The sequence below is a fragment of the Cibotium barometz genome, chromosome 2 (genome assembly GCF_041138505.1).
Source record: "Cibotium barometz isolate CiBa-2024 chromosome 2, ASM4113850v1, whole genome shotgun sequence".
Taxonomy (NCBI): Eukaryota; Viridiplantae; Streptophyta; class Polypodiopsida; order Cyatheales; family Cibotiaceae; genus Cibotium; species Cibotium barometz.
The window spans coordinates 5,689,913-5,713,871 of record NC_141047.1 but is presented as its reverse complement, the minus strand read 5'-3'; the positions used below and the strand labels follow the sequence as shown (position 1 = coordinate 5,713,871).

The window sequence follows — 23,959 nt, the reverse complement described above, 5'->3', positions numbered from 1 at the left end:
ACAATCTTGTCAAGCTTGGTCCAACTCCTCTAGCTCTAACTCTCGGGCTGTCCCAAGGTCATCAAGCAGTCTGGTAATGATGTGAGTGTGTGCGCTTCTATTGTCTGCTATGAGGTGATCCACAGTTATCCGGCATGGAAAAGCATGACTTTTACGAGCCTCTCTGCCTCGTATTCTTGATACAAAAAAAAAATGCACGCTCTTTGCAAAGTTGATGGTGCCCAAGAGAAACTGTGCTTGTTTGCTGAACTACACACACTTTCAACCCTCACATTCGTCTTATCTGGACAAGGCAGAACCCATCAATGAACATAGCAAAAGCATTTCCACTTCTATCAAGCACCGGAATCAAGGAAGCCAAATTGTGATTCATCTATCGTGAAATTTAGATAGAGCTTTTCGTACAGACATTACATTCTTACACTCGATGTTCATAGGGGCCATACTCTGGGCAGGGCTTTTGGGAGTTCTCTTTTCTCTCTTTCTTTTTGTTGCTCTTCCTTACTCTTGGGGCCATAAGAGGTATCTGATTTACATTACTTTGGGCAGGGCTTTTGGGGGTTCCCTTGTTTCTTTTGCTCGTGCTTTTTCTTTCCTTTTGTGTGTGCCATGCACATGTGCGTGCATGGTTTTTTTTGCTCGTGCTTTTTCTTTCCTTTTGTGTGTGCCATGCACATGTGCGTGCATGTTTATGAACAGTGCATTATATGTCCACTTCAGGAATAGCCACATGGGCAATAGAAGTATGTTATGAATCCATAATAAAAACATAGATCAACACATTTCTCTGGCCAAATTTGTCGCACAAGTCAAATGGCATGAGTTGAACTGAACACTGTCCACAACATGAAGCACATGATCTAGAAAATGTGCTGAGGTTAATACAATGGCATGGCTGAAGCCTCTCAGACTTGCAGTGCTTTAACACGTGCTGTGAGCTCCCTGACTTGATTACGGAGTCGGTCTGGCGCACAAAAGAAATCTACAAAAACTTGTCTTTCACGGCCCACCTCATGAGGGTGATGTTTGACAATCTGCACATGATAGCATGAAACAAAAACAACCATATCACTTCCTATTGGTTTCTCAAGTGATTAAAAGCTGTTGGCAGTTTCTTTGAGAAAAGTTGAAAAAAAAACATTACTCCACAGTTAAGACACTGGGGAAGAGTTATTAAGTACCTCTGCTTTTTCGCGATGCTCACGAGTCACCTCCTCTAAAGCAATAGACAGCTGAGAATTCACCTTCTCCATGTCTGCTAGCTCTTTCATCAGTGGCTGCAGAGAGCATGAGCTCCTTTAATTGCTACTTTGTGAGAAGATGCTGGAAATGACACAAAGTTGAGAATGCAAGATGACAATGCTGCAGTTTTCAGGCAAGGGAGTTCCACATCATCGCAACCCATCTTATTACCCAGAATTAAACGATTGAACTGCCACTTGATTGGAAGTTCCCCCAACAAGTCAAAATGCAAAGATGACTGCAAGCACTTGCACTAGAACAAGCTTGACAAACAGATTTGTTCGTCCTAACACATCAATGTGTAGTGGAAAACCTCTATAGATTCCAGAAGACAGGAAGCAAAATCCAATATTGACAAATCTTAGACAGGCCCTTTGAGCATTATAAAAGACAAGGACTTTTGTGCATGCGAAGGATGGACAGGATACCAAGCCTAGTAAATATTCTAAACTACTATTGTCCCTTCCACAATGGTGATATCTGTTCTGCCTCAATGACTGTACTACTGAATGTTGTCATATGGTCCAGCCCTACTGGGAAATACTTAATTGGGGGGAGTAATTTCCATGCTCTTTATGTTTTGTATGATTCTCTGTTCTTGTCTGATGAATGACATCTGAAACGATCGCATTACCGCACTTCAAGATTTATATTTCCATTAGGTGGTGTGTGATAGTAAACACACCTTGTCCCTAAGTACCCTGCACTATTGCATGACACATGCCTAGCATTATCTATGCAATATAATATGACATTATAAGTGTTGTTCTTCATTCTCTGGACTAATGCACATTATTTGCATGCAGCCATCATCCAGAAGACCTAAAAACAGTTTTGTTCAGCCAAAATTGCATCTCCTTTTGGTAAGGCTATACAATTAAACTCACTCGGTTCATGCCATCCAAGCAGCTTCCACGAGTGAAAAAGTAATTGAAACTACCTACAAATAGAATAATCTTATCCTTAACACTTCTGTAACTTACCCAGGGACTTAGAACAGGCTGTGCAGTTGTTGATGAGGCAAAAAGGAGCTGCTGCAGCCTCCGAATAATCTCACAGCTGAAAGATGCCACAAGATGAGAGTAGCTGAAGAGAAACCACATTCAAATCAAGTGTCAAATCAGGAGTTTTTCTTACAGTTCATTTATGCACTTATTCTTTTCCTCCAACAGAGAACTGTCGAGTTCTGTTTTCAAATACTGCAATTCAGATTGTAAGTTGCTGATCTGCTGAACAAGCCCTGGAGCTGATACATAGATTGGTGAAGTTCCTTGATCATCTATATGATGCAGAGGACGGGTCAGCTCAGTTTCAGTTAGGATCAGAAGAATAAAGCCAGGTGCCAGTCTGTATTTTCTGACTCACTTGCATGGATGTTGAGTAAATCCCTCACTCGATGTAAAAGTGTGTCTCGATCATCAACAGCACCTTGCTCCTGCACTTCTGCACCTGCTTGTATCAAGGCAGAGCACCTTTCCTGTCTCCAAACACCCATAAAATTGTCATTGAAAAATGGTTGGAAAAATAAACAAATTATAAAAAGAAATACATTCTCTGCAAGTGTTTTGAAACAGGGGGAAAAAAAAACTAAAAAGACACAAACATTCGTTTTTTCAAATCTATGAGCAAAGAGGAACCAACATTTACCACACGTCCTGATGTTGCTTGTGCAAAGGAATGCAGCTCAGCCTCAATAACCCTCAAGAGTTCATTAGCTCCATTCATTGTTTTTCTTTCTAAATGGCATGCAACTTGTAAAAAACGGTGCCGAGATAGCTGATTCACAAGATGGCTAATAAACTGCAAAAAAATGACCAGAAGATTTGAAAGATCAGACGTAAAGAGACTCCAATCTACTATATGCAAGAGACTTGAAAGTCCTAGAATAATCTGGTGCTAGTAGCACTCCAAGAGAACATGCACCAGCCATGTCCACGACCGCCTACACAGAAACATGGTCCTCTGGTCCCACATATGCGGGGTGTCACTACTGAGTGCTGCACGATCCCTTCTGAGAGCCAGATGCCCTAGATCTCAGAGGCCTCTCCCTCCACCAGGCAGCTGCAGATCCACGATCTCCTTCGATGACATGGTGAGCTCCCATCACAGAGGAGAGATGTTACAGCTGCTTTGCATTCTGTCCTAGAGGAGGATGGTATCACTATATGACCACACATTGTCACCATGTAGCATCATCACATGGATGCTTTTGCTTATGTAGCTAGTTTTGCACAGTTCGGTGGTTCAGGATTCATCATGGATACATTTTACTACCTTTTTGGTCTCATAGACCCTCTGGGCCTTTGAGGATGTTAAATCTCCCTCCCTCCCTCTCTCTCTCTCTCTCTCTCTCTCTCTATATATATATATATATATATATACCCCAGTGAGATAGCTATATTTATGTTTTCATTCCGTTTTATTTTCCATTCCATGATGAGATATGCCATGGACATTATTGTACCACTTTGGTCTCATAGGCCCATTGGGTCTTTAGTAGACGCTTAATATATCTTTCTTTTCTCTCTCTCTCTCTCTCTACCAGATCCGCCAGGACAATGGACTACGACGGAGCTAGATGCCCCCATGCAGTGAGCCCCTAGAATTGTGGCATGTTGACACCACAACCGAGGCCATTCAAGAAATAGCACATTTTCTCCAAAGAACTAGACACCCCTAGCCTTGGTGACCCAGACCCTCCACTCGCTAGCTCTGGATCTGGGACTTGTTTCAGTGACATAGAGAGGAAGCCCCACAGGTGGTGGATTTTGAGGCCAGGTACAGGGTTCACGAGGACGACGCCACATTATCAGTCCGTACATGAGCTTCTGCTGCTGCCTAGTTTCTTGTACACACGGTCTATGGGTCCTGTTTATCCTTTTGGCAGCTAGAAATTTACTTTTTCATGCCTTGACATCCAGTTTACTCATGGATCACAATTTTTCGTCTCATAGACCCTCCGGGTCTTTTGTAGATGCTAATACAATCTTTCTCTCTCTCTCGACCTTAGAGGAACTAAACACACGACTATGGCAGATGCCTTTTGAAGATGGGAGCTATGCACTAACTACTATCGTATAACGGATGCTCCGTTGGCCCGCTTCTGGCAGCCTGACTTGGTTACTACATGTAGGAGGCTCGAGCACAATGGACTATCTGATGACATCTTCTGCTTTCATGCACTTTATCCAGGACCTCACCTTCACCAACATCATGGTGACAGACCCAGGTACTGGTCAGATCTGCCAGGCAGACATCTCCATATGCTGCTTCAAGGGACGTATGGAGACGTCCCTTGAAGCAGCGTATGGAGACGTCTGGCAGACTTGACCAGTACTGGGTCTGTCACCATGAATCTCAATTCGAGCTTCCACCTTGGTGGGGAGTGAGTTCCATAACTCTGAATGGCCCTACAGAGGTTGGACATTGCATGGGAGAGTATTGCTAGCATCACAGTGTGGCACATTTAGAAGGCTGGATGCACTGAGGCCATGGAGGGCACTTTGGTTTATGATACCCGGTACATTTGCAGGATGATATTATCCACATGCTCATGGCCACTTGGGCCAGGATTCAATGATCTTCGAGGGCCACAGAGAGAAAACGTGGCCAATTGATGAGAGAATGGGATCATGACATTTTTTCACTTGATCTCATATGGGGCCTTGCTGGCAGCACGAGGCACTGGATTGGTTGAGATTTCCCCCTTGCTTGGTCTGAATTCTCCCTTTTTGTAATTTTTTTTCAAACTTAATAGAAGTCTCTTTTCCGGAAAAAAAAATAGCCTGGCCGATCAGAAGGGATAAACCACCAAATTCTGCCTGCCCACTCTTTAATGATATGTGAATGCCCAACTCATTTATAAGCTGTCCAGCCACACTCTTTTTTTCCCAGAAAAGAGATCCTTCTATTAGTTACCAAAAAAGTACAACCACACAGGCTAAGTACAACAACGAGGAGATTTGAAGTGGAGCTATCAAGATCTGATGATGAGCAACCTGCAGTGCCATTCGCCCACCATCTTCCTCATATGCCATGGCAATCTCAGCCTCAGTGGCCCAAGCCACTGTGCCCCAAGTGTGCAGGGGGGGAGCCTGGTCCATAGTGAAGATGCAGATAACCCTCTACCACAAACTTGGTCAGCCTTTGGTCAATCCCAACGGCAATGATGCTGAGACTCCTGTGGATAGCCACACCTTGAACAGACTATAGATTTGCCTCCAATGGCCAACCAAGTGCCAACCGCTAAGCTCTGATGGGCTACTTGCCACAAAAAGATGTCCGGCCACACTTTAATGAGGTGCAACAAAGCTCTGTAACATTGCTTCATAGTAGTGAAAAATTGCTTTAAAGCTAATTTACAGAGTTTTGCAAAATAGAAAAATGATCCAACTCATAAATGAATAACAAAGACTTTAGAGACAAACTCACCACCTCTTGACAATCCACAAGCATGGTCAAAAGACACATTCAAGCGTACGGTCTAAATAGTTGACCGCAACTGAGAAACTTCCAAGTATGCTACTGGGAGCTCCCGATAATCTTGAAAGTATACCTCATTTATCCACTTTGCATTCATAGGTGAATAGTTCTTGAACTTCACAAGGTAGCGTTTGCCACCTGCAAGCTTATGCTCCTTGTGAAACACAATTTTCTCAGGTTGTAACACCTCTTCTAGCGCATCCACTTCCGTTGGATCTTCCATAACAGGCTCCGTAGGCTTGGCTTACATGGAATGCATTGTGAATTTCCAATGATTCAAAACCAAACGAAAAGCCACTTCATTGATATGCTCAATGACTTTGAATGGTCCATAATACTTGGTAGAGAGATTAGGACACATCCCCTCTTTATCAGGCCTTTTCCGAAGTATGGCTTTCTTGAAAGTGACACCCAATCATTTTCTTTGATGCCCAATTGCCTTCTATGCTTATATGTAACCTTTTTATGCTTCTCTTGTGAATGCTCAATGGTTGCCTGCACTTGTGCAAAGGCAATATCTAGGTCCTTGACATACTCATCAACAACACTCACATCCTTTATGCGAAGGATGGGTGGCAATAGCACTTCGCCATATATGATCTCAAAAGGGGCCTTTCCTATAGAAGCATGTACGGTGTTATCATATGCAAATTCCACAAGTGGCAAATACTTCTCCAAGAAGTTTTTTGATCGGCCACATAGCATTTAAGCAAATCCAACATGGCTGAATGTGCAGCTTCACTTTGCCCATTTGTTTGAGGATGATAAGCTGATGAAAAATTTAGTTTAGTGCCCATATTGTTTAGAGAGTGCCCTAAAAGAGACTTGTTGTCTTGGGATCACTGTCCCCCACAATTTCGACAGGGTCGAAGTAGCTAGTGTAGGGTAGGAAGAAAATCTTCCTAGGGCCCAAAGGGAAGGGACTGCCCTTGAGCACTTCTGAGGCTACCTCCTTTGTATCAAAATCTACTCGGAAGAATCCTCTACCAAGTAGCCTTACATCTCTAAAATGGACTGCGGAGTCAAAAGGCAGCGCAATTAGACATGCTTGGATACGGGGGAAGGGGGGGAGACAAAATTTTCCAATGATTCTTGGAGTCTTTCTCAATTTTGGCAAAGAGGGTCTCAAGCTCGTCTTGTAAAAACTAGAATGGTTCCCCTGGCCAAAGGAGGTCAATTAGCCATGATGCTAATCACAAAGGAAGGCCTACTCGAAACCTATCAAAGAATGATCCATTCTTGAGCGAGGTAGAGGAAGGGCAACGAAGAGAAGGGAGGTAGAGGGAAGAGCAAGAAGGGAAGGAAATGAGAACAAAGAGGGCAAGGGAAAAAGAGGAGGCCAAGCAACGCGGGCAACAGGGGAAAGCAGGGACAACAGAAAGCCGGGGACAACATGGAAGCGAGGGCATCACAGGCGGGGAGGATGCGAGGGCAATAGGAACGTGGGAAACTAAGCAAGGGGGGTGGGAGTGGGGGTTGGGGGCAGCCAAACGGCGGGAGCAGCAGACGTGAGGGGGAAAACGGGGGCAGCAGAGGCGGTGGCAGCTAATCAGGAGGGAGGGTAGAGGGCAAGTATCACCATTTGGTTCATCCTCATGATTTGGACAGTGTTCGGTGAGTCCAGATTTATTTTACAAAGGATGTGAACGGGGAATTTTTCCAAGGTATTATGGATTGCAAGACAATCTGGAACTCTATGAATTGTGATTTTACACATACATGGTATGGTGTGCATAGGTACAGGCTCATATTTATGAGATATGGACATTTCACATGGAAGAGGACATCTGTGGAGGTTAGGATTTGATGTGGAGTCTTTACAGAGGTTTCACTGGCATGGAAATGCCTGAAAGATGGCCACAAAACATAAGTTTCATGGGATTTTATTCATTTATATGGTTTATAAGTCTTATAAGTGTATGTGTACACACTCACTGAAGTTGGGTAGCCAACAACCAATAATTAATAAGTCAATACACACTAGAGGTGGACTATTTTAATGAACTATGGACAAAACACAAGTTTGGGGCGCCTGGAAGCTACAATTAGCTCCATGAAATGCTAAAAGCGGCTAGGGAGTTATTTTGAACTTACAAAAGAAGGCAAGGGAGGTTATTTTCAGCTGGCCAACTTGCGTATGTGCATATAGCTGGCTTGGGCGTGTGCTTTACAAGCTCTGCTTCTCTCTTGCACTGATAGCCAAGTGGTGGATTGCCGTTTTTCTGTTCTAGAAAGCCCCATAGCAGCCCCTAGAGTACTCTCTCTCATCATGTACAGAAGCACAAATTCTCTGACTCATATCATACTGGCACAAGCTCTTCTGTGAAGTGTTTATGAACTAAAAACAGAATTTCAGAAATGGACAGATTGTTTCTTCGTGACAAATTAGTGTTTTATGTTTGCTCTTGGATGCCAGAGGTGTTTTCATGGTAACCCGTGCATAGACAATGCCTCTAGGAGCAATCATGGAGAGTTTCATCGCAAAAAGCTGCTTGCTTTTCGAGAAACCTTGAAGACTTTGGCCTTGAGTTACAAGTGCAGAATTTTGCGAGTTTGTGGGATAGTGTTCTCGCAAATTCAATTTTTCTCTTTGTTTGGGAATCATGTGTACTTGGAAAATTCCAGTGCTGAGCACCCACATCCTTTGTCGTACAAATACTCTAGAGGAACAGAGAATTCCGTTGAAGGGGGGCCGACCGTTCCCAGTGTGGTATCCTATGCATTTGATATCATTTTTCAGCATATGTGAATATGTTTAATGCCTGTGGCCAGTGTTTAAATGTGTAAGTTCAGATTCATGGTCATGCAAAAGTGTGTTGAAGATCTTAGTCCCCTGGGTTTGGCCAGGTTTGGTTCATAGTAACATAAGAATGCGTTTTGCCCTATCGAAATGCCATGAAATGTTTCCAAACAAGACGAAATGTGGGCATCAAAGTAGAGTTTTGCCCAAATCTAAAACCAGGTCAAAAAAACGGGCGAGGGTGTTTTTTTTTTTTTGCAAATCGGATTTTGCCCATTTGCTGCCCGTCAATTTCACTCGTGTTTGTTCCAGTTCGTGCATCCCGGCTGCAGCCCTTTGCTCTTCTCCTCCACGCCTCCTCTCTGCTCCTTGAGTCCTTTGCTTCTTCTCCTCCACGGTCCACCCCTCCTCTTCCCTCCTCTCTCTCCTTTTCATGCCTTCCAACTTTCTCCATTTTCTTCTCACCTCCTTCCCTTTTCTCCTCTTCCCTTCCAACTTGTTTCTTTCCTCCTCTCCCTAGTTGCTGCTTCCGGATGCTCCCTACTGATGTATTGTAGGGCTAGATACTTACCTTCAGTCCTTTCTTTTCTTTTCCAGATAGTGTATTACATGTCATATGGTTGTAACTTTGGTCTCATAGGTCACTTTGGCCTTTTGAAGACGTTAATATAACATTTCATTTCATTTCTCTCTCTCTCCTACCCAAATTTTGAAAATACCAAAAAATCTACTCCCAAAATGATGAATTTCACATTATCTCCCCCAATCTCTCATTAATTTGGGCATTGTCATGCTCAATTTTCTGATTTTTTTGAGATTTCAGATTTCCCCTCAAATTTTCAGCCTTCAATTGTAGGTCCCAACCCTTCCCTATCATGGCTCCTTGCAAATCCCCTAATACGCATGACATTTGGGGGGATTCGGTGCACATTCAAAAGTATGGGACATCCGGCACAAAATGCGTGGTTTGCACGTTTTGTGGAGAAGTTCAACGAGGAGCAGCAACCCGTGTGAAGGCACACTCCACATGGGAAAAGTCACAAGGAACACATGGGTGCACTCATGTTCCGGAAGGTGTCTTTCTTGCCTACGGCGGTTCACCATCAAAGTTTGTGGAAATATGAGCACTTCTCCATTTGCCTTTGCCTCCGGAGGCCATCAATGCAGAGGTGGAAGAAGCCAAGTAAAAAGAGGCATCAAGAAGACCGAGTGTAGGAGTAGCAACATTGACACAAACCTCTCAACAAGGGCCAGTGTCAGATGGATGGAGTGACACGAAGAGTCACAAACTACAAAGTCTGGACTCTCCACAACTATGCTTCATGTCAATGTCTTATGAAAATTTTTCATAAAAGTTTGAACTTTGTAAATTTATGATCTCTCCTCTTTCTCTAATGCATGGTTTTTCTATGGTCAGCAACGTCGTAACATGATAAATATTTTGGTATCATCTTGTGTTGGTACCACATTGTTGCGTGTCGTTCATGTATTTACTCTTGGCTTGAGTATTACTGGGGAGTGGATTTATGGCCACATTCGGCAAGACATTGAGGAGATTGGGCCACAAAATGTGGTCCAAGTTATCACAGACAATGGCTCCAATTATGCTAAGATGGGTGAATTTGTGGAAAGGGATTATCATACCATTGTCTAGACTCCATGTGTATCCCATTCTTTGGATTTGATAATGGAAGACATTGCAAAGGTAGAGTGGGTGCACTCTACACTGGATAAGGCCACACAAATCATTAGATTCATTACAAGGAAGACTCAAACACTAGCTCTCTTTAGAGCTATATCCAAGTATGATCTCGTGATGCCTTCAAAGATGAGATTTAGCTATGTTTTCTTCGTTCTTTAAAGGTAAGCTACAAGTGGCTAGCTTTTTGGGAGAGTTCATTTCTTATTTTGATTCTCATTTTGTAATCTTGACACTTGAGATTTAATTTTCTTGATGATATAATTAGAATGATGTAAACAAAGAATGCACTTAGGCGGCTTGTTTGTAGTGAAGAGTGGGATGCTTGGAGAGAAAGCCGAAAAGTGGAGGCCCGCACTATTACTTCCTACATCTTAGATAGTAATTTCTGGGAGGAAGCGGTGTCTATAAAGACAACCATTACACCATTGTACTTCATTTTGAGATTGTTTGACCATGAAGGAAGTACAATGACCTTACTCTACCACTACAGGCATAGGCTCAAGAAAATTATGATAAATTGTAGATATCTTTCAAAAGAGAGGTATGCAATTTTTTAAACTATTAGTATTACTTGCAAGTGACATGCCACATTACCACATCTTATTCACATTTCAAACAGATAGAATCTATATTGGACTAGAATTTGCAGGATGGACGATCTATGCCAGATTTGGACCGAGAGATGGAATTGGTTTCATAAACCAATTCACATAGTTTCTTACATGTTACAATCTAGAACTCCATGAATTGTGATTTCACACATATATGGTATGGTGTGCACGCGTACAGGCTCATATTTATGAGATATGGACATTTCACATGGAAGAGGTGTCACCATTTGGCCACCCAATTGGTCCACCCATGCTTTCTTATCATGTATGTACATTGGACTGGTGTCCATGGCAGTTGTATATGCCGGGGATTGATGCCACTCATGTGATACTGTGGACTTGGCTTTCCGTTGGGACTTGTGCCTCTGTGTACATGCCCGGCAATGCCTGGTGGATTGGTGTTCCATTGGGTCTGGTACTTCGTGTATAGCATCTTTATGTGCTTGCTTGCAATTGAACTTGCATTCTGTTTTCATGCTTGCTTCACCAATGTGTAGTTCCGGGTAAGGGGACTCCCACCTGCAAACCGTGCATGTGAAACTATCTATTGACATGGTTATGTGGCATGTGATAGGTGGTAAGTATTGGTCATAAACCTAGCCTTAGGAATTAGCACTAATTTATAAGTGAGTGTGTACACACTTCATTAAGTTTTAGGCGACCAAAACCTATTTATAAATTATGAGCAGCCTGGTGTTCACACACACTGATGTCCCGAGGTGGACATAACCCAATGTCCACCACCCAGACCTTATCCCCTTTGTACAAAGGGAGTAACCAGCCATGTGTCCACTCTAGCTTGCTCCACAAAGCACCTGCTTGCCACCTACACTGGACAACTCACCACCTCACTACTACTCTCTCTAGAGATTGGCGCCTCCTTCATGAGGGCTGTTGGGCTGCATTTTCTGCACTTTCTCCTTCCCAACTCCATTTCCAAGCTTGCTAAGGTGTTTCTCAAGCCTCCAAGAGTGTTTCCGGATGCTAATCACTCTCCTACACACTCCCAATGACTGAAATTCAGCAAAACAACTCTCTTTATTGCTGTAATTTCTGGTCTTTTTACTGAAAAGCCTAATTTCAGCCCTCCTTTCTCAAGTTGAACCATAGGGGAAGCTTTCCCACGGTTACCTTCATCCTCTTGAAGACTTTTGTCGTGAAGAAATGTGACAAATCGAAGATCTCTTCACTCCAAGGACTTCCATCGCGAAGATTTCCGCTGTCATCGACTCTACTTGCTATTAGTAAGCTTATGCTTACATATGGAAGCAAGTAGCAGGAGAGAGGAACCGGATTACAAGATCACATACCCTGTGTAGTGTTCTCTTGTCCTACGTGCTCTCTTGCAGATTATTGTTGCTACCGTGTGTTGGTGGAACAATAGAGAGCAGATGGTAGGGAACATGGGCACTTGAGAGGGTAGTGTGGATTGCAAGTCTACATCGACAACCACTTGTTTGCAATACTGTATTCCTATGCATTGGTATGAAAATTTGGTCTGAAATGCCCATCACACTCTGTACTTGATTCTCCCAAGATCAATATACTTTATTTGAGGGAGGGGTCACCGTTCCGGCTCATTGTGTGTCTCTTGTCAATTCAGCAAATTACTTCTTTTATTTGAGCAAGTGTCCATCAAATCTTAGTGTATTTAAGTGTATTGATTAGCATTGTGTTCAACCAAGTTACAAGAGGACACCTGTGGGTGGAGGCCATAATTTGATGTGAAGTCTTTACAGAGGTTAATTGGCATTGAAAGATGGCCACAAAACATATGTTTCATGGGATTTTATTCATTTATATGGCTTATAAGTCTTATAAGTGTGTGTGTACATGAAGTTGGGAGGCCAATAACTAATAATTTAAAAGTCAATATACACCAGAGGTGGACTATTTTAATGAACTATGGACATAACACAAGTTTGGGGCACCTGGAAGCTACAAATAGCTCCATGAGTTGCTAAAAAGGGTTGGGGAGTTATTTTGAGCTAGTCGACTTGCAAAAGAAGGCAAGGGAGGTTATTTTCAGTTGGCTGACTTGCATATGTGCATATAGCTAGCTTGGGCATGTGCCTGACAAGCTCTCCTTCTCTCTTGCACTGACATACAAGTGGTGGTTTGCTGTTTTCCTGTTCTGGACAGCCCCATAGCGCCCCCTACGATACTCTCTCTTGCGGTGACAAACAAGTGGTGGTGTGCTGTTTTCCTGTTCTAGACAGTCCCATAGCACCCCCTACAATACTCTCTCTCTCTCTCATGTGCATAAGCAAAGCTTCTCTGACTCATATCATACTGGCACAAGCTCTTCTGTGAAGTGTTTACAGGCTGAAAACAGAATTTCAGACATGGACAGCTTGTTTCTTCGCGATAGATTAGTGTTTTATGTTTGCTCTTGGGTGCTAGAGGTGTTTTTATGGTAACACGTGCGTACACAGTGCCTCTGGGAGGGATTCTGGAGAGTTTCATCACAAAAAGCTGCTTGCTTTTCGAGAAATCTCGAAGACCTTGGCCTTGAGTTACAAGTGCAGAATCTTGTGAGTTTGTGGGACAATGTTCTTGCAAATTCAATTTCTCTTTGATTGGAAATCATATGTACTTGGAAAATTCCCGTGCTGAGCACCCACATCCTTCGTTGTACAAATACTTGTGAGGAATAAAGAATTCCATGGAAGGGGGGGTGGCTGTTACGGTCCCAGGGCGGTGTCCTGTGCATATGATATTATTTTTCAGCATATGTGAATATGTTTAATGGCCGTGGCTAGTGTTTAAATGTGTAAGTTAAGATTGATGGTCATGCAAAAGTGTGTGGAAGATCTTAGTCCCCTGGGTTTGGCTAGGTTTGGTTATAGCAGAGGGAGAGGAGAGGGGCGGGCAGGGAAGGTACAGTGGTACGCAGCGCTCAGGTACGGGGAGATCCAGGGAGACCATTTTTTGCTTTTATCCTATTGAAAAGTTACATATTTGGCACGTGATTGGTTGAGTTGTTTCCATTCTACATGTAGGACTCACGTAGTTCGTGGATTCTGTTTTTTGGATAGCTAATTTGTCCTTTCATGTTCAGTTAGCATACAGTTACCACAGATCACAACTGCTACTTTTGGTTTTTCGGTCTCATGTACTGTCTGTGGCTCTTTTATCTTTCTCTGTGTGTGTGTGTGTGCATGTGCATGTATAAGTAGTCGCCTCTAGTCCCTTGTCTACACCCTGCTGGGGGCACCCCCTCACACCAAGCGGGGGGGGGGGGGGGGGGAGACGCCGCTTGGTCTTGCCGGACCCCTAGCTCAACATCATTCCACCCTTACTACTCACGTAGCAATCTCCCAGATTGTGCAATCAGACTAGTATGAATAAACCAGTTTTGCAACAGCGCCTGGTTTCAATCTAGCCCCTGGTTGGATTTCCAAACCAGTTTTGCAACAGCGCCTGGTTTCAATCTAGCCCCTGGCTGGATTTCCAGCACTCCAATTGCACCAACGCCTGGTGCCTCCATTGCCTTCAGTTCCACTCCGTGCTCTGTTCCGTCTCTCTATAGCCTTCAGTTCGACTCCATACTGAAATGCAAAGGTCCTAGGGATTCACTGCCATGGCTTTCAACAGCCCAACACATCTCAGCCACATGACAGGGTACAACTAAAAACCTTAACAAAAAAATTTAGGGACTTTTTCTTAGAGTGAGTTTGTATGGGAGAAGAGTCGTATGTAGCTAGCAACACGTCTCAGCTTTCTGCCTAACCCGTCTCAGCCGCATGAGAGGGTAGAGCTAAACACCTTCAATAATGTTAAGGAACTTTTTTTGTCACGTGCATCTCACACTTGGATGCCACGTGGACATATTTGTGTAGGACTTGGAGTGGAATGGAAACTAGTCCGTTGTGAGCCCTAGTTTGGGACGAGTCAACAAGGGTTCCACTCTAAACGTTCAAGGCCATGTGTACAAGTCCCATACATGGTCTTGGTCAGGTGTGCAAGTCCCGCACATGAAGCAGTGCCAATACTATGAGTCACCCCTTGGAATGATGAAAGGTGTTCCAAGCATTAGACTTGTAGCCAGATGCCAGGCACTTGAGGAAGCATGTAGTTGCATGTAGGGTTTGCATAGAGTGTCGGGTTGTACCCAACACTGTGGCTACCTAGGGCAGCCCATGGGCCATGACATTGGCCCACAAGAAGCCCATAGGCATTGTTGGCCAGCCTCTAGGCGGCAATGGCTCAGTCGGCCAGCCCTTGTCAACCAGGCCTAAAAGGCCAGCCCCAGGGCTGCACAGCCAATTGACCAGCCCTTAAAGGGCTAGTCCAGCAGGCAGCCACCACATCTAGGTAGCCTGGACAGCAGCAGAACCAAGGCGGCCAGCACATGTGAAAAAGGATGCATATTTAATGCTTTCCAAGCAAGGTCGTCGGAATCCACTCCCCACAACAGTTCCTCTACTATGACATCAGAGCCGACCACCCGTACCCACACTCTAGCTCCACGCCCCAGAGGAGTTCTTAGCGAGAGCTACATCCATTCTGCGAGCCAGACGTCCCCGACCCAGAGCATCAAGACCCTCCACCACACATAGACAAATTCATGAGGTTCTCTTCTGACATGACACGCTCCCATCACATAGGCCTGACATTCACTCCACCATCAGATCGGTTCTGGCCGAGGCGGGTATCGTCATTAGATGATCACAACATATCTCACTCTACACAGGATCATCTATTGATCCCATGTACTGTCACATGTTTTCATTTTAATTTTTCTTTCCGTTTTCCATGGATTAGTATATCCATGGTACCATTGTATTACTTTTGGTCTCATAGGCCCTTGGGGTCTTCTGTAGATGTTAATATAACTCTCTCTCTCTCTCTCTCAGTACTATTAGATGTTTTCATTTTACTTTTTCTTTTAGTTTTCCATGGCTCAGTATATCCATGGTGCCATTGTATTACTTTTGGTCTCATAGGCCCTTGGGATCTTCCATAGACGTTAATATAACTTTCTTTCTTTCTTTCTCTCCAAAGGGTCTAGTTATTTATAATGGGATGGCACAATGGCCCCTACCCGGTGGACTCACAAGCTTCCCATATAGTGGAGGATCGAGCACGGTAGATTATATTATGGGACCCTCTGAGCTTGCTTCACTCATCTCTAAGTTCACCATCCCCACATGCCCTCTTGGAGCTGACCAACGTATCTCTCCTTTTCCATTGCTTGTACACCACCCAGCCCACCGCCACTCCCACCCCCACCCACCTCCCACTATACCAAAATCCACTTCACACAAGAATGTGACCACATATATGCCAACAATGTTGATTGTGGGTAGATATGGACCCATCAGCCCCCCTTGCCACCCTCACCTCCCAACTCACCGACAGCATACATTCTGCAGCCATAGCCAGCTTTCCATACACCCCCTGCTGCAATGCTAAGCCTTGGATGGGTACCATGTCCTAGAATGGTTGGTATGATGACGAGTGCCGTAACACATGTGCTTGTCAAGCGAGAGGTAGCGACTCGTCAAATCCTCGAGCATGATGCTCAAAGGATTAACCACTATCTCACTTGCCACAAGAAACGAGCATATGTGATAAAGAACTCTTCTTGAGCGGCAACTCTGAGGACGCCTGGCATAGGTTGAGGGAGTGACACCCACCCACACCCATCACAGACCCTCACATCTGGCACACTTATGCACACTCACTCTACCATATTCCCAATCAGCCTCCACTCCCACTCCCACACCCACCTGAACCTCGCCCCACTACATCCACTTTCTTCACATCAACCATGGTGGAAAAGGCCATCCAGAAACTCCAAAACGGCCACTCCCAAGATCATGATGGGATTAGATTAAAGCACCTATCACATGCAACCATCAGATGCAGCCGACACCCTTGCACCCCTCTTGGCTTACACGTTTAACAAGGCACTGGAGTCTGGCGTAAGGCTTTTCCCACTTTGTTCAACACAAATCATCTCACCCATACACAAAGTTGGGGACAATATGAAGCCCAATAACTATAGGACCATAATGATTGGCCATACCTTGGCCAAGCTATATGGATCCCTGTTGGAGACAGAGCTCAACTCATTGGCAGAGAGACAACACTAGGCCAGGCAGGGTTCAGGCGGACCTTCTCCACCTTCGATCACATCTTCACACTCGAGCCCATTCAGCAGGCCAAGGCTGATGGCCGATGCCTCCAATATTGCTTTGTGGATTTCCGCAAAGCCTTTGATACAGTGCCACATGATCGCCTACTACAGCGCCTACAGATCCTTCGGGTTCCATCAAACATGATTTGGCGCATTATTGCTTTATATCCGTCGGTGGTTGGGAGGGTGAGATGCCCTGGAGGATTCTCAAAGGAGATATCTAATACTATCAGGGAAAAACAGGGCTGCCCGCTAACCCCCACACCCTCTTCAGGCTATACATTGATGCAAGGTTGTTAAGAGGCGTTTGGTACGAGGCGGGTATGGTACGCGCCTCAAAAGACTCGTATTTATTAGAGACCTAAGAGACGTGTTAGAGGTGTCTGTTATATATATATATATATATATATATATATATATAGAGAGAGAGAGAGAGAGAGAGAGAGAGAGAGAGAGAGAGAGAGGGTGTCACCTGGGTGTGTATGAGAGAGGGAGAGATGAAATGTTATATTAATGTCTTCAAAAGGCCATAATGACCTATGAGACCAAAAAGTTACATCATGGTGGATCTGATACAATGTCTGGATAAAAAACCAAAAAATGAAAAATAAAGATGATACTACTTGCACCTAGAAAATGAAACTGGAACTGGAAGGTAAACAGAAACCCTTATAGGGTGTGAATATAGTGAAAGGGGGGGGGGGGGGGGGGGGGAGGGTATGCTATGGAGGTGAGTGGAGTACAGTGAGGGGATACAATATCATATGGGACGGGGGGTACACTATGGAGGTGCCTCCATCTCATAATATGTGCCGCATCGGACGCTGACGGATCTCCTCAATATCCTCTGTGGTCTCTGAATAAACAGTGGAAACGACCACATATCTCATAGTATGCAGTACAACGGCATATATAATGCAGCTCTGTCTCTGGCTCCCCATGGCATACTCGGCATATCCTGGCCTCAGCTGGTATACCTCTATATCGGCCAATCTCAATCTCAAGCTGGTGTGAGGATGTGCGAATCTGACCAATAGCACATCGTACTGCATGAGAGAAGTGTACATCCATGTAACTGGGTCTGATCACAAAACCATCTGCTGTGAGCTGAAGAAAATGCTCTCTGTAGAAAGCCATCTTCGTGCCCAGCTCCTCAGTCGGCTGTATCCATGTCCTCCTAATGTCCAGCTGAACTAAATCCTGACGGATGAGTATGGTAATCTCTGTCCGTGTGAGAGTGAGAGAGGGTGCATCCAGAGAATACTGGAAAGGAGGCAATTTGTCCATGCTAAAACCATGTGCCTGGAACCAAGATGTCATCTGTCCATACCAACAAGCCGTGTCTCCCTGTAAAGCTAACTGTCGGGAGGACTCAAGGGCGAGGCGTGCATATCTATCTCGGGGGAGATCCCACAAGCCATGTATGTAGGAGACTGATCTCGTAAGAGCCTCAATCACCAGAGGAGAGAGAGTGTGTGAGAGAGTGAGAGTGTGTGTGAGAGGGGCTGCCTTGAGCAAGGTTTAAGCCTTAAGGAAGGGAGAGAGAGTGTATGACAGAGGGAGAGACTCGAGAGAGAGCGTGTGTGAGTCTTGAGAGCTTAGAGGGGCCCTTATAGCCCCGTGTCTAGAGACTCAAATGTACGAAACCGGGAAGAAACATGCAAATCCCAAACGGTCGGAATTCAGAAACGGTAAAAAAAAAAAAATCAACTCTGCCTAGACGCCTCGAATGCTTCGGAAGACTCGTACGCCTCGAACGCCTCTAACGGTTAGAGGCCTGCCTCGTAACAACTATGCATTGATGAGATCTCAAACTTTATTGACAGAGCGGGAGGTGGAGGAGCACCATACTTGTGTCTATTATCTTATATGCTGATGATATAGTGCTTATTGCACACTCACAAGAGAGACTACAGAAGCACATGGATGTCCTACAAGACTTCTATTTGCAGAGAGGCTTGTCAGTTAACCTTGGGAAGACAAAGGTCATGGTCTTCTATACTTCCCCTAGTGTGAAGAAATATATAGAGATCACCTACATGGGCAGACAGGTGGAGGTAGCAAACTCATGTGTCTACTTGGGGGTCACTTTCATGAGCTGTGATAGACCCTTCTCCATAAGATAGGCATCACATGAAAGATTGACTAGGGGATACACTGCACTTGCCCTCCTAGAAAGAAAGAAAGAAAGATATATTAAGCCTCTACTAAAGACCCAATGGGTCTATGAGATCATAATGTCCATGGCATACCTCATTATGAAATGGAAAATAAAATAGAAACATAGTTATCTAATTGGGGTGATACAAAACTGTCCATGGAAACTCATCATGGAATACTAGGAACATAGAAACAAGACAGCAGCATCAGCCCCCGGTAGATGGTATACCACTCTCCAAAATATCAAGCATGGGGCTAATGAGCATCACCGAGAGGTCTCCCTCAGCTATGTCACGTGGAAAGGTAGCTCGATGGCGGTGGAGCATGTCTTGGATCTGGCGCTGATGAAGGGATTGTGGTTGACGTCCGGGGGGTTGGGGGCGTTGGGCACACTAGAGCGCAGAGGCTTGGTCTGAGGTAACTCCTATCAGGTGAGGTGGGTCCGGAGCAGCTCGAGGTGGGTCCACAAGATCCACAGTATTGGTGTCCTCTACCTCCTGGGTTTGGAAGAAATTGGTGATGGTTGGTAGGTGAGGGAGAGGGTGGGGTGGCTTGGGCCTAAGCTCTCTCAAGAAAATGTCCCTGTGTCTGCAAAGCTCAAGCAAGAAGAGGCCTAGGCAATGCTGGTCCGGGAAGTCAATGATCTTGGAGAGTGGACCGAATCCCTCATGAAACAGATAGTGAAACCTCCCGCAGATCTCATAGTATACTGGGCAGTGGCATATGTAATGCTCCTCCGTTTCAACCTCTCATTGGCATAATCGGCAGATCCTCTCCTCTGTGTCTCCGTATGAGCTTCCCAGCTTTGAAGACATGCTCAACTCTACTTGTCTCCACTCTAAGGTGGTGGGATGAAACCCGTTTCCGGCCAATCGCAATCCGCATGGCATGGGACATGTGAACGCTCAAGTAGCCCGACTGCTGGATGAATCCATCCTCAGTGAGCATGAAGAAGTGATCTCTGTAGAAGTGCATCTTCATTGGGAGTTCCCGAGGTGTGATCCATGTGCAATGGGTGTAGAGGCTGAGAGGATCTAACCCGATAACCCAGTTGATATCCTCGTGAGAGAGGCGGAGAAAAGGGAGTCCAAACTGTACTTAAGGGCTAGTAGGCGGTCCATGTGAAGCCCATATACTAAGAACCAAGTGGAAACTAATGCATACCATATTCTAGAGTGGCCCTCAAGTGCTAGCTTTCTTGAGGACTCTAGGGCAAGCCTCAGGTACCTATGGGGATCCACAATGGAGGTATGTGACTGTCTGGAATAGTGCATCCACTACCATCGGGGCTGCAACAAACTTTGCCTTGATAATTTTGTGTGGGACTGATGGTTTGTTGTGGATCATATGGGAGAACATCATGACCTCGGGTCTCTCAACTTGCTGCCAATCCTCATCGGAAAAATCTGGGCCACAGAAGGCTGCTCCATACATCAAGGCTTGTGTGACGAGGGTGTCGAAAAGCCAACCCTTCGTCCTAGGCTCCTGGAAATATGCTTGGAAGCACTGCCGCTCAAGTAAAGCTCAAGGCTGCATATCCCCGTGTCACTCTGGCATGTGCAGCAACAAGCATGGTGAAGTGTGGGCCACTGAAAGTGACACCAAGGTAGACATAGGATGAGACAATCTTGTATGTGAGACTCAATCTGGATGTGAAGGGGCGGGAAGTATTGAAGACCTTGGATTTACCAAGGTTATAAGAGAGGTCCCACTGAGTGCAGAAGTCTTGTAAGGCATCCAATTGTCTCTGAAGCCCCTCAACTGAATATGAGAGGACGACGATGTCATTTGCATAAAGTAGTACGGGGATCAATACGCCTGCCAGTGTTGGACTAACCCTGCTGAATCCGTCAATGAAGCTCGAGATCTCAACAATGTAGAGGCCAAAAAGAGTGGGTGATAGAGGGCAGCCCTGTTTCACCCCAATAGTGCTGGAAATCTTATGTGATGTACCTCCTCGGGCTCTCACTCCTCCGGTGGCGGGCTCATAGAGGGCAATAATACTCCAAACCATGTCAGATGGGACTTCCATCTCCTCTAGACAGTGTAGAAGGCGGGCTCAGGGCACAATTTCAAACGCTTTGCGGAAATCCACAAAGCAGCAGTAAATCCTCTTATGTCGTTCTCTACCCTCCTCGATGATGGCACGGAGAGTGAAGATGTGGTCAAGGGTAGAGTAGCTTCTCTGAAAGCCTGGCTGTCTTGAGACTTTGCATCCTTGTCTCTCTGCAAATGAATTGAGCTCCGCCTCTAGCACCGATCCATAGAGTTTGGCCAATGTGTGGCCAATCATGATTGTCCTATAATTATTGGGTCAAGTGGATCTGCGGCTTTGAGGATGGGGGTGATGGTGTTGGTGGACCAAGAGGGTGGAAATCCTTCACAAAGGGCTCTATTGAACATGTAGGCTAGTAGGGGTGCCAGGGTATCATCGGCATGTGAGATGTAGTTGGCAGTGAGTCCCTAATGATCCTGGGCTCACCCATTACGTAGTCTACGAATGGCCTTGAGGACCATGCCCTTTGTGAAGAAGGTGGAGGTGGTGGGGCGGGGATCTGGTGGTGGGGGTCGGGATGGTTGATGGGGGATACCATGGAGGGAGCGTGCATAGGAGTGCCATGTGTCTAGGTAGGTGATAGGTGTGGGGGGGCGATGTTCTCGGAGTTCCTCCAAGCCTCTTTGCAGTTCGGCCCTAAGAGCGTAGAACTCCTGTTTCTTGCGTTGGGTGAGCCGTTGAGAAATCTGTTGCACTTGGCGCTTCATGATTTGCCCAATCCGTACCTCACGCTTAAAACGGGAGCATGTGGCTCGGCATTTGTCATCATACCAGTTCTAGGGCATGGAACCGCACGGTGGCTTGGCGGTAGAGCACCATGTGCAGATGAAAGAAGTGGTAGCGGATGTGTGGAGTATGGTGGTGAGTTGTGATGTGAGGGTGGATAGGGGGACAGTAGGTTCCACATCCTAGAGTTGGCGGTAGATGTGGTTGGAGTAAACATGGTCAAAAGCTCATGATCAAAATGGACCTGCGTGTAATGTGGATGGGGGGTGGTGGCGGAGGGATAGGTGATGTGCACGTAAGAGTGAAAGAGAGGTAGGCATGGTCAGCTTCAAAGGGGGGTGGCAGGATGGAGAAGTCGGGGAGAAGGTGTGCCAAAGCTGGAGATCCCACAAGGTAGTCCATGGTGCTAGTACCTCCTGAGTAAGGGAAGGAGGTGAGGTGTCGGAGGAGAGCCATCGGGACATCCCGTTATAGATAACAAGACCATGTGCAGCTCCCAGCTCTAAGAAATATCTCCCATACATGAGTAAGGGAAGGAGGTGAGGGCGTCGGAGGAGGGCTATCGCGACATCCCGTTATAGATAACAAGACCATGTGCAGCTCCCATCTCTAAGAAATATTTTCCATACACCGTGGCCTCCTCAGGGTCCTCTGATGATCTTTGCAACCCCATGTCAGTGATGTCCAACTCTTGTAGTCTGGTACGGTGGTCCAGATTGAGTAGTGGGACCTGCTGATTCGCTCTCCTGGCGTTGAAGTCCCCGAGTAGGACTACCCCCAGCTGTGAGAACTCCATAATATCCCGTAAGTACAGTGATTGGCCATGTTGTGCGGCATAAGGGGAGTGGCGTGGTGCAAAATAACAGACGGCAATGTGGATGACTCTGTCATTGCTAAGTTGTAGCTGCACCCAAAGATATCGTGCATCCTTGTCCTTCTGGAAGATGTTGAGAATCTGTGGGAGATGGAATCTAAAAAGGACAGCTACCCCTCCAGAGCCACGTACTCCAGAGCCACGTACTCCTGTTGTTGTGCGGGTCTCGCCTCGGAAAGCTGACTCCCACTCATACTCGGCTATGTATGGTAAGCCCCTCTCAGGGCTCTAATGAGTCTTTGTATAGAAAATGACATCCCTACCTGTGAGAATCTCACTCAAACCTCCTAGATTCGACCACAGGGTGCCATTGCAGTTCCATACTGCTAACCTTAGGTGTTTGGTCTCATAGACCCCGTGTCCCTATTTGGGACGTCGCTCAATAATAATGACCCTACCATCTTTGTAGATAGCCCATTTGCCTGCCCTACAGGCCTCATGAACTGTCACCATTGTCTCACGTCGGTGTGCCACCTGTGTGGGGTGAGATCGTCTCCAGACTCCCATGTACACCTGTGTGCCCTTTGTAGATAGCCCATTTGCCTGCTCTACAGGCCTCATGAATTGTCACCATTGTCTCATGTCGGAGTGCCACCTGTGTGGGGTGAGATCATCTCCAGACTCCCATGTACACCTGTGTGCCCTTTAGGGCACCCTATCTGTCTAAGAAGGCCTGTCTACCGGTGGCATAAGAGAATCTAATGATGAGGGACCGCTCTTGTGTCATATCCTTGCTTGCTCTCCATGTATCTGCAAAGGGGCGATCCTGTCCACTCCTATCATCTGACAAAGTGTCATGGCAACCTCCTTGGGGGAAGCCCCCACCTATAGCCCCCGCACTCGCACATGGAGGGCCCCATCCTTCCTACGTTTCTCCTCCTCGAGAGTCTCATGTATGATGGTCTGTGGGGGTTTGTGCTTCTACCCAATCTTTCTTGGTGGTTTGCAACTCTTCTTGCAACTTATCACTCGCAACCTTCAGCTGCTCCAAGTCCATCCTTAGACCCTCTTGAATATTAAGTTCCCCTTCATCAACTCTATGGTCCTTGACCGTAGCCTTTAGGGCTTCCATTTCTGCCTGGAGTTCGCCTATCACTGGGACAGCCTCTCGCATTTCCTGTTGTTGCATCTGGGTCTCTTTCAACAATCTGAATCTCCTCCTCCTCGTGGTTCACCTTTGCTGCCAATTCTTTAATCTTGTTATTCTTGCCCTATATCTCC

General features: G+C 45.7%; 1 protein-coding gene across 4 annotated transcripts in view; it reads right to left on the bottom strand.

The window, feature by feature from the left end:
- Positions 1 to 376: 376 nt before the first annotated feature.
- The window catches only part of AUG3 (HAUS augmin-like complex subunit), a 129,831-nt gene continuing 106,248 nt past the window's right edge, over positions 377 to 23,959 (bottom strand). For 2 of the 4 annotated variants that reach the window (XM_086813079.1, XM_086813087.1), the window contains exons 13-18: positions 2,890 to 3,042; positions 2,608 to 2,719; positions 2,380 to 2,521; positions 2,226 to 2,301; positions 1,182 to 1,277; positions 377 to 1,034 (exon numbers count right to left, since the gene is read on the bottom strand). In XM_086813079.1, the coding sequence (XP_086669205.1) occupies positions 906 to 1,034; positions 1,182 to 1,277; positions 2,226 to 2,301; positions 2,380 to 2,521; positions 2,608 to 2,719; positions 2,890 to 3,042 (708 nt within the window). In that variant the 3' untranslated portion in view covers positions 377 to 905. Of the gene's footprint in view, positions 1,035 to 1,181; positions 1,278 to 2,225; positions 2,302 to 2,379; positions 2,522 to 2,607; positions 2,720 to 2,883; positions 3,043 to 23,959 lie in introns of all 4 variants that reach the window. The other 2 variants (XM_086813073.1, XM_086813082.1) reach the window with 1 other exon arrangement.